Raw genomic sequence first — 11,627 nt, 5'->3', positions numbered from 1 at the left:
AATTAGTATCCTGTCTTCTAAATAGGAGCAGAGCTAGAGAGACGGAACATGTTTATCTGAATCTTTCTCAGAAAAAGTGTGTGTGTATATATATATATATATATATATTAATTTATTCACTTTTTTTTTATTTTAAATTTTCTTGGTGAAAATACTATCTCTGTTCTAAGCCGAATCTTCTAGTTCCACAAATACAAAAACCAAAACCTTGTTGGTTTGTTGGCAATCTTTTTAACTACTCAAAATCTAATGTGTATGTACTACTAGTGTATTGATTACTCTTCATTTGGTCATGTTTCATTCATGATTTCTTGATTTATTTATTGTCCCTCTTCTACCCCCAGCCCCCCACCTCCCTCACCCACCCCAGCCCCTACTTCCTCCTAATTCCAAGTTTTTTTTTCTCTGGCTCCACACCTGAGTTTTACTGTGAATTCATTTCCTTCTGTTGATATTTCTGAAACAGCCATAAATTCCATTGAATGATCTTGTGACATGTAAAGGAATTCACTGGCTAAGTGAAAAAAATTTGACCATTTAAATATGGCGTAAATAACATCTATTTTTTCTCAGCCTGAAGGTAAGGTCCAAAAATAAGAAAAGCAGAAATGGAGGTGAGAAATAATAATGAAGTTGAATATTCAAAGATGGAAGATTATGAAGTGATAGAACAAATTGGTAGAGGAGCTTTTGGAGCTGCATTTCTTGTTCATCACAAGTTTGAGAAAAGAAAGTAATGTTTCTTCTTCTTCTTCTTCGTTTTTCCTTCTTGTATGAAACTGACTATGTGGATTGGTTGAATTGTGTAACATCTTATGCTCTGTGTAAAGAATCAAAAGTAAGGAACTCCCGACGGTTCATTCATCCGACCGTAAATTAGGGTCACTTTTGATTCTGCAATATTTCTTCATTAATCACTCGAGATTCTTTAAGATTATTTCCTTCTCGAGTATGCACCCACTCTCCCAAATACGGATACGCCCCGTGAGCTTTAGCAATATCCGCTCTTAGAGTTCGAGAATCCAAGCGCTGGCAAGTCAGCTAGCGAACCAAAAGGCAAAGAAAAGATCAAAAGTAAATTTAATCTAAAAATTAAATCACTAGAAAAATATATTTTTACTTTCTTAATTATGTCTAGATTCTTTTTATGGCTAATTAAGCACGTAATTTTTTTTCTAGATATTAGGTGGCGGTGAGATGCAAAATCACGCCTTTTAATTTGTCTGCAGATATTATGTTGAATTATGTGATCATCCCATCTAAAAATTTGAGATCTTAATTATGTGTTAACAATCATATCATTAACCAAACAGAATAATCATAACCATGAATTCCACCCAATGCTCATTAGTGTACTAAATATTTTCTCTGTGTCTGTTTTTTTTTTTTTTTGGGTTGTTTGATTTGTGATTTTTTGAAATTTATTGTTTTCAATTATGCTCAAACTGTAGGTATGTAATGAAGAAGATCCGCTTGGCTAAACAGACAGAAAAGTTCAAGCGCACTGCTCATCAAGAGGTTAGTCACTTTAATCTTCAAATTAAACACTAGCATTCCTATAAATTAACACTAACCTTAAGAGAAAATTTGGTATAACATTTAAATGAACCAGGTTCCGAAATGCGGGGCAAGTACACAGATAGTCATTTTCAGGAATGTTATTTAGATTTAGTCAGTATTTATTTTGTCCTGAATTTTTAATTTAGAACAATTTTATCCTAAAAATTTAAAATGAAAAATTAAAATTCAGGACACACGGGCTAGTTCTTAAATAACACCCGTTAGAGTGGGTCTTTTAAAATTATTAATCTATTTGTTGTTGTTGGTATAGCCAGAAGTGGGTTCCAGGTTAGTCTTTTTAAAATTGTAAAATATTAAAACGTATTGAATTGTATAATAAATAGGTTTCACTTTAGTAGACTAGATACAACTTTTGAGTCTATTCTGAATTACAAAAAAATAGTGCCATTAATTAGGGACAGAAAGAACAATATTCCTCATTTATTTTATTTTATTTTATTTTTATGCCATTTTTGGTGATTTAGTATAACTACCTCCACCTGCCGTTCAGAAAAGGTTATTACTGAGAACAAGTTGGAAACATTATTGTCCACGAGGGAGTTCTATATTTCTTTAAGTTTTATATTGATTGATAGAGTGTAAAGTTCCACTAATATAGTTTAATTTATTATTATTATTATTATTATTATTATTATTATTATTATTATTATTATTATTATTATCATCATCATCATTATCTTATTGCTAATTAATATTACTTATTATAATAATTTACTTTTAATTATCTTGTAAATGATCTAAACGTATATGTAAAGAGAAAAGAACCTAACATCAGCAGCGTAGGCACTTTGTTTGACACCGCTTCGTCGAAACTTTTTCGTACTTTGTATGTATAAGTAAAAATAAAATTAAAATAGTAGGTATAAATATAAAAAATAATACCGCTTATTATTATAATAGTTTATTTATTTGTTTACTTCTAACATCGCTAACGAAAATTCCTGCATAAGTTACAGCTTAAACATGGTTCACTTTCTTCTTCCTCGCACAAAAGTGGTAGATGGCTGTGGTAAATTAACTTTCCTATTATTGCTACCAAGGAATGTTTCATATTTTGGCACACCTAACTTGACCTACTTTGACCAAATGCATTCTGGTGTAACAACCTCTGTCAAATATATAAAAACAAACAATGAGAAATAAAAAAAATTAAGATGTAAAATGTTTGGTAGAGGTTATAAATGTCAGAAATAACTTCCAACTTCTTTTCCTTACTGTCAAGTAATTATTCTTTCTGCCATAGCTTTCAATGTTATTAAATGAGAAATGTCCATGTCCTTGCACTTATTTTCTAACGGAGAAATGACTCTGTAAATCCGCTTTTAAAATAATAGTTGAAGTATATATATAAAATTTTTGTATGTTATATACAAATTTTATACAATTTTTCAATTATCTAATATAAATAATTTCTAGTACGGGCTAAAAGTGATAATACCTCTTTTCCAGTATGGTCAAAGACAAGATGGAAAGACCATCACAAGAACCTTAGCACTCGTTTGGTTAGTAAGGCAAGGGATAATAATCTTGGGATTAGATGCAGGATTATTTTATCTCGCATTTGGTTGAATTTTTGAAACCGAAATTAGTAATCTGGATTAATTTATATTTCAATTGTAGTATTATTCTATCCTACATCGAGGATGAGATAATAATCTGGGGATTACTTAATTCCAGGATAAAACACTATGACGACAAAGATACCCTTTTTCAAGACTCTTCCCCTAAAGTCCTTTAAAAAATTCAAGGTTAAAGTTGAAAATAAACGTTTATCTTATCTAGTATACACCAAACACATGTTTTATATTATACCCCGTATATCCCATTTTTAGTCCCATGAACTAATGATCTCCCAATAAAAATACACCCACTAAATAATCTCGTTATTATTTAATTCCCGTATTATTATCCGGGATAACTTGTTCCTATCCACATGATCCCTTAGGCTACAATCTTTTTAATACATAGTATATTATAAAGTAAATTCTTCTACACATGCAAGTCTTTCTATAAACAATTATCTAATAGAGCAAGTAATTATTCTTATCTGACCTTTAAGTTTAATTTTGCAGATGAATTTGATAGCCAAGCTTGATAACCCTTACATTGTAGAATACAAGGATGCATGGGTAGAGAAGGTACACAATTAATAAACATTGTGAATGTTTCAGTAAATTTAGGCCTCGTTTGTCAATAATTTTTTCTTAAAAATGTATTTATCCATTAAATTTTGCAAGTTTTGGAAATTTTTCGAAAATCAATTTTTCAAAACCATTTTTTCAAATTTTCAGAAAAACATTTTTTCCCACTCACAAAACTACAATATTTTTTCAAGTGAAATGCATGTCCAAATATAATCTCAAATTCCAAATACTAATTTTCAACTTAACTCCAAATACTATTTTTTTTTTTAAAATTACAATTTTTATGTCCAAACGCCTACTTAATTTCCTGTAGTAAACTAATGAAGTTTTAAAATTTTTTTGGTTATGAATTAGGACTCTTTTGTCTGCATTGTGACAAGTTACTGTGAAGGTGGAGACATGTAAGTCTACCAAACATGGCTTTGTAAATTAGAATATTTTTTTTTCTTTATATTCTTTTGTTGATAGATCTTATTGTACTTATTTTCAGGACTGAAATTATTAGAAAAGCCAGAGGAACCATTTTCCCTGAAGAGGTAATTGAAAATGAGATTTTACAATTATAGTAGGTAAAAATTAGTTGTTTTAATATGACAAAATAATTGTGACACTACTATTACCATAGATAAAATTCACTAATCACACTTAAATTAACCCTTGAATTAATTAACTCACGCTTATTTTGTTCTTCCCATAGAAACTTTGCAAATGGTTGACTCAGTTGTTGCTGGCTCTTGATTACCTTCACTCCAATCGTGTTCTTCACAGAGATCTCAAAGTATGAATTTTATTATGATTATTTTTTTTTTGTAAATTTTGGTACCTATATTGTTCGTCCCAACTTTTTTGGAACTGAGACGTAGTTATTGTTGTTGTTTATGTTGTCATGATCATCACATTAGAATTAACAGTTTGATTTGGTTTGCTCCAGTGCTCTAACATTTTCCTTACCAAAGACGATGAAATCAGACTTGGTAAGAAGAATTAAACAGACTTTTTTAGTATTTATCTTATGTTAGAAGCCTACATTTTTCTTATTCTTTATGAGATTTATGTCTACAGGTGATTTTGGATTAGCCAAATTGCTGAATAAAGATGATCTTGCCTCGTCGGTAATGAACCTCCCCCCCCCCCCTCTCTTTTTCTAGTAGGGCAGCCCGGTGCGCTAAGCCCCGCTATGCGCGGGGTTCGGGGAAAGGCCGGACCACAATGGTCTATTATACGCAACCTTACCTTGTATTTCTATAAGAGGCGGCTCGAAGCCGTAACCTCTCGTTCTCTAGTAATAATGTTATTTTGTTCTGTGGCTCCATTGTTTCCAAATTAGTATAACTTTTATCATCTGTTGGTCTTTATATACCACCATAAGATATAGAAAGTTTCTGTATATTTTATTTTTATTTTGTATAATACTGACATGACATAAACTAAAACGGAGTTATATGATCAGTGTGAATTCATATAGTCACTCCAGACTTGGTCGATGGGAATTCATATAGTTCTTATTGATGTATTGGCATTTTAAAATGTACCACATTTTAGCCTTTCTACAGCTAGTGCATCTTCAAAAAATAAGGCAGCCCGGTGCACGAAGCATTCTATAGGGTCGGGGAAAGATCCTCACCCCAAAAGGTGTGACATAGACATCCTATCTTAATGCAGATATCAGTGGCTGATTTTAGAGTTCGAACGCGTGACGTATAAGTCACACAAAGGAAATATTATTGTTGCTCCAAAACTCCCCTTATGATGAGCGACCAACATAACGGATGAACCAGATAAATAGAGGGATGCAAGAAAACTTAAATTTCATCTAATATAGCTAATTGAGAACTGGAGCACCTTGAGTGGTACTAATCTTATTATGATTCTTGAATTTTTCTATAGATTGTGGGAACTCCAACATATATGTGCCCTGAGCTTCTAGCAGATATACCCTATGGATACAAATCAGACATATGGTCTCTAGGTAAATAATCATCACATTATACCTATGTTGCTCAGGCTCTTCAAAAATACCGTTGGGTGTGTGTCAGATCCTCTAAAAGTGGGATCCGACACAGGTACGATATCATTTTTTAGAGTGTTCGAGCAACATAGCATTATACTATTTTAACTTCTTTTTTTACCCTGAATTGCTTGTCCAGGTTGTTGTATGTTTGAAATTGCTGCACATATGCCTGCATTTCGAGCTCCAGTAAGTTACATAAGAACCTATATATCTTCTGCAATTTCCCTTCTACTCATTGAAAGAACAGGATTTAATTTGAAGTTAACCAAACAGGATATGACTGGACTGATCAACAAAATAAACAGATCAACAGTCTCTCCACTTCCAACCATGTATTCCTCCACATTGTAAGGCAATACACCGATAGATTTCTCATTTTCACGATACGTTAAGTTTTAGACTAATTCATCAGCTTCTTGTACTGATTTGTTCGTTCCAGGAAACGATTGATCAAAAGTATGCTAAGAAAAAGCCCCGAGCACAGACCTACGGTCAGTTTAACACATTCGCATTTTGTTGTATCCCAGAATAACGTTGCATATACATATATAACTGATTTTTAATTCTTTTTATGTCGAATAAATTCAGGCTGCAGAGTTGTTGAGGCATCCACATTTACAACCATACCTTGCTAAATGCCGGAACTTGCCACCAGCATTTGTATCAGTAGTTTCTGACAAAGAAGCAAAACATACTAATGAGTCAATTTCCAAGCCTACATTAAGAAAAGATCAAAGGCTTCCGAAGGAAATTAGACAAGCCAAAAAACAAGACAAGATTGTTGCAGTTGAAGAACTTCATGAACTCAAAGGCGAAGCGCCTAACACGTGTAAAATCAAGAAAATTAACCTTCAGAGCAAGAAAGTAGAAAATCCGGAGAATGAAAGACGCCAAAGCATATCCGTCAAAAAAAGTGGAAGTACTAATTCAAGAAGCTCCACAAGAAGTACTTTGACTGATCAACATGAAGGTGATACGAAAGAATTCGTAGCTGAGGTTTATAACACAACTGAGGGAAATGCAGGAACAGATCAAGAAAAGCATAAACCGACTGATCATAGGCCTATCGAGGGCAAGAAAGATGCAAAATCTCAACCAGAAGAGCAAAATAAATGCACATTGAAGAAACCAGGAATACCAAAACCATATAATGAAGTTGCAGCAAAAGCCATTGATCATCTAAGTACTAATCGGGATGCAGAAAAACACGATGGTCATAAACGTGTAGCGAGTGAGACTTCAGTAATGGCTACACTGAATTTGTTACAAGGGAAGAACAATGTTGGAATTAGTATGAGCAATGAAAGGGCAGAAGCACTAGAGTCATTACTTGAATTTTGTGCAGAGTTACTTAAGCATGATAAGATAGAGGAATTAGCTGGTGTGCTAAAACCATTTGGAGAAGAAGCTGTTTCTTCTAGAGAAACTGCAATTTGGTTGACAAAAGGATTAATGAATCTTCAAAACCAAGGTGAGGAAACTGAGAGTGCATAGGTTTCTTGAAAAATTTCTTGTAAAATGTAAGCATTTGATTCTTATTTTTGAATTGATCTTGAATTAATGCTTGTAGATAAATGCTTCAAAAGAGAAGAAGAGAACAAGGTAGCTCTGTGCTTATAATAGAAGTAAATGTGTAATAAACAATAAACAAACATGTAGCATGTTTGGTCAGGCTTTTAAAATTAGCTTATTTTGAAAACAAACAACAACAAAAAGCTCACCGAAATCCCACAAGTGAGGAGGTTGAAGTGTACACAACCCTTACCCCTACCTAATGAAGGTAGAGAGGCTATTTCCGAGAGACTCTCGAAGTAAAAATGAAGTAATAAACGGACAGTAGCAACAACCAGGTAAGTAGACATGGGAACAAATAAAGATATGTGCAACAACAGATATCTAAGAATACAACACTATAAAACTAGATTCAGTCTTGCCGGAAATAATGACACTTATTTTAAAAAGTGATTTTCAAAAAAGTACTTTTGGTGAAAAGCAATTTGTGTTTAGCTAATCAATTTGAAAAACACATTTGAGCAGCAATTAGTGTTTGATTAAACTTTTAAAAACTGCTTCTAAGTGTATTTTTCTCAAAAGCAGAGAAATTACTTTTTCTACTAAAACAGTGCTTCTACTTCTATTCAAAAATACTTTTTTCCTGCCCAGAAGAATAAAGAAGAAATGTTATAATCATGTGGCACTGAACATGTCATGTCATTGTACAAGAATAATTTTACATCATATGGAACGGTTCTGTTTTGGCGTGTAAATAGAAACAGAAAATGTTACTTGGTCGTCTCCTTTCCTTTTCAAAGACAGGTATTGCAGAAATAGAAAAAGAAGAAAATGTTAGACATTGAGAATAAAACAAGACGTGTAGACCTAAATCCATGTTGAACCCTTTTTGAGCTTTTAGGACATTTTCTGAACCTTTTTTGCACCCTTTATCTATATATATATATATATATATGGTAGTACTGAAGAATATTAAGCTTGAAAAATACTACTATGATCAGATTCAAACCGGCCGCGAAGTCTAGGGATCTCTATACCAGTGGCCGATATTGACGCTGCGAAGTAGAACTGATCTCTTTCTATCTCAGTTGCGAGCTTATTTTGCTGATTCAGAAGCCAATCAAATCAGGCTTCAGGCAACGGATATGGGCGAAAGCAGTCCAAGATCTGAATTTTATGGCTTCGAGTTTAGAATTCTATCTCAGCTCATTTTGAGTTTATGAGTTCTGAATTCTAAAAAAGGCCGTATTCTGAATAAATTATATGTATATATTAGGTGGATTTTGGCTAAAGTTACGGGGTTCTACTGAAGCTGTAACTTGAATCTAGCTCCGCTCCTGTATAAGATTGACTAGTTATTGTTTTTCTTTGCATCTCAAAGACAGCCGAGAATTGTGTTGGTGCAATTATAAGTAATTACAGTTGAAAAATAAGATGAAGAAAAATAAAAAAATATTCTTCAGGCTGAGGCGCAGATATCTCGCTCTCTTTAAGGAGATTCAAGTCTACTGCGATAGCATTCACCAGTCCAACGGTAATACTCTTGACTTGTCCCCTCCAGGATACAACAGCCCGACAATGTCGTATGACTCGAAGAACAAGGAAATAAGACAACAGAAGTAAATGGCACATCGTGTAATAACAAAGATCTAGAAATACGAAGCTATAAAAATAGTGCAAAACTACAGTAAATCATAACATTAGTGGTTTCAAGAGTTACAGGTAAATTATAACATTAGTGATTTCAAGAGTTACATCAAAATAATGTCCACTTTTTTTCGAAGTGATAACCTGAAGCAGATAGAAAGAGAGCTTAATTGCTGCTAGGAATTAATGTTGTTAATACCATATGGAACAATCTTAAGAATACAAGAGAACAATTACAACCCCATAGTAGATAGATCTCTTGACTTAAAAAAAAAAAATTGTCATCTAGTGGAATAAATTACAAAACCTCTCATCATCCGGTGAAAAAAACAGAAAAACTCTGGCGAATACTAAATATTGGAAACACACAAAGATGAATCCAGAATTTAAACTTTATTCATTCGAGTTCAGAATTCTACCACATTCTATTTGATTTACTAAGTTTATCTTCATTGTAGTTATGCCCTTATTTTTTAAGGTGTGCATTCCGTGATGTAAATCTAAATCGCAAGTGATGAGAATCCAATCTTTATCTTCATCTTCGTACATGATAGAAAAACTTACAATTTGTATTCCAAATCTCGTCTCAACTTCTGCTTCCAAATCATTTTTCCCTGATGAAAGAATGAGTGGAAACCTCACCTTCACACCATTGTAAGACACCTTTATGCTCATGGTGTTGTCACTCTGAAATGTAGCCATACTTTCCACCACCCTTTGAGTTGTATGTGGCTGCACTTTCAATTTACATGACCACTTGGCTATGCCATTGGCTCTACAGCAGCGCTTAAATGTACTTGGACTAACTGCAAGAAAACAAAAGATTAACAACAACAACATGCCTAGTATAATCCCACATAGTGGGGTCTGAGGAGAACAATGTGTACGCAGACCTTACCCCTATCTTGTGGAGGTAGAGAGGCTGTTTCCAATAGACCTTCGGCTCAGGAAAGCATAGGTACCATAATAATACAAGAAAACAAGACGGGACAACACCGAGAAACCATGTAAATGCAACATACATAAAAAGATAGTAAGATGATCGAAATGCAAAAAACGATAGGCATTCAAAGAAACTTGAGGTGCTAGCTTTCAGAAATCTTCTTTGGTTTGGATTATGTTTACAGAGTATATGTTGGATGTCAACAAAGTACGACATGGAAAGTAGAAAGGAAAATAAGCTACTTATAAGCAGTTATTACTCTTAATGTTGTGAGATCTTTTAGGAAAAAATGCGCGGGTTTGGTCAAAAGCAAACAATATCACACCATATTAACATTATCTTTGGATTGTTTTAGCACAACAGTATAATGAAACAACAACAACAACAACAACAACAAATCCAGTGAAATCTCACACTTTGGGTCTGGGAAGGGTAATGTGTATGCATAACTTAACCCTATCTTATGAAGGAAGAGAGGTTGTTTCCGATAGACCTTCGGCTCAAGAACAGTGAAAAAGACACAATAAACAAACAACAACAACTACACATTAAAATCCCATAAAGTGGGATTTGGGAAGGGTATGTGTACGCATACCTTACCCCTACTCCAATAGGGCAGAGAGGCAAAACAAACAATAACAGCATCAAGGAAATAAGACAACGGAAGTAAATGGCACAACGTGTAATAATAAAGATTTAGGAATACGAAGCTATAAGAATAGTGCGAAAACTACCGGTAATAGTAACACATCGTGTAACAAGAAGTAATTAGTTATAGGAGAATACAATAGTAGTACTAATCACTATAATGAAACAATATTGTAAGTGATAGGGCCGGCTGGCTTACCTCCTAAACTTTCTGCAGCATCACTACGTTTCTTTCCAAATTGTTGTTGTAAATCACTAAGAGTAATTCTGCAATAATCTTTTTCTTTACTCTTGCTAGCTCTCTGCCGTGAATAATTCCGGTGTAGTACTGTAGTTTCATTGACATGCACAGATTGCATTTGTTTGTCCTGCAGTGGCGGCTCTGTAGTAATTTCTCCTCTCTTCTCTGAATGTAGTAAGACTGATGAAGTCAAAGGAACGTCAATACCAACTAGTATTTGATTATTCAGGCCCATTTCGGAGGGAAAACAATCTTCTTGAAGAGAAGTATTAATAATATCTGCAAACAAGTTTTGATCTGAATCAGCATCAAAAGCTGCAAATGAGTCTGGATCGGGATTGGCAAATAAACTATCGGTAAGATAGTGGTAACATAAGACCAGACAAGACAAAAGAATGGCCCTGGACTGGGTTAGTTGAAACCCAGCTCCAGCGTCCATTCCCACCGCAGGTGCCGGTGACGGAGAAAAGTCACTCTCTTCAGCTGTGATTTTGGCCGCTGCTACATACGCCACTGTTAACATGGTGAAAATACTCAAGATTACCAGTACTGTTCCCATCCCCTAATCCCTATGAGTTGTTTTTCTTGATACAGCGGAAAAATATGAAAGGGAACTACTCAACCACACGTTTGATTGCTACAGAAAAAATTCAAATGTATTTATGTAAGAAAATAATAATAAGAACTTATCCAAGTTTCAATGACGTAAGGATCAAATCCGCAATAATAGACTTTTTCTCCTCTTGCATTCCATTAATGCCTATTTTGCCTGGGTATTCTGTACAACACGGTATTTTAACATTTCGATTCGGTATTAATTTCTTAAAATGCTATATTATTACCGTATCTAATTAAATTCGGTATGGTTCGATTTTTCTCCTTTTGATTTAGGTTTATTTG

The 11,627-nt window shown here is 33.8% G+C and overlaps 2 protein-coding genes across 2 annotated transcripts; one reads left to right on the top strand and one right to left on the bottom strand.

Moving 5' to 3' along the window:
• The first annotated feature begins 309 nt into the window (after nt 1-309).
• Nucleotides 310-7,353, top strand: LOC104221439 (serine/threonine-protein kinase Nek6). Its single transcript, XM_009772510.2, has 13 exons — nt 310-733; nt 1,452-1,518; nt 3,654-3,719; nt 4,080-4,126; nt 4,216-4,261; nt 4,423-4,503; nt 4,657-4,699; nt 4,788-4,837; nt 5,613-5,694; nt 5,873-5,922; nt 6,010-6,083; nt 6,176-6,227; nt 6,325-7,353. The coding sequence occupies exons 1-13, from the start codon at nt 609-611 to the stop codon at nt 7,228-7,230; spliced, it is 1,689 nt and encodes a 562-aa protein (XP_009770812.1). The 5' UTR covers nt 310-608; the 3' UTR covers nt 7,231-7,353.
• Nucleotides 7,354-8,964: 1,611 nt separating this feature from the next.
• Nucleotides 8,965-11,402, bottom strand: LOC104221438 (protein NLP5-like). Its single transcript, XM_009772509.2, has 2 exons — nt 10,686-11,402; nt 8,965-9,701 (listed from the first exon to the last, which is right to left on the bottom strand). Exons 1-2 carry the CDS (start codon nt 11,284-11,286, stop codon nt 9,289-9,291), a joined length of 1,014 nt encoding a protein of 337 aa, XP_009770811.1. The 5' UTR covers nt 11,287-11,402; the 3' UTR covers nt 8,965-9,288.
• Between the last annotated feature and the right edge of the window lie 225 nt (nt 11,403-11,627).

Source organism: Nicotiana sylvestris, chromosome 11 (genome assembly GCF_000393655.2).
Source record: "Nicotiana sylvestris chromosome 11, ASM39365v2, whole genome shotgun sequence".
Classification (NCBI taxonomy): domain Eukaryota; kingdom Viridiplantae; phylum Streptophyta; class Magnoliopsida; order Solanales; family Solanaceae; genus Nicotiana; species Nicotiana sylvestris.
The sequence above is the reverse complement of the archived record's forward strand: the minus strand, read 5'-3'. Positions and strand labels throughout refer to the sequence as shown.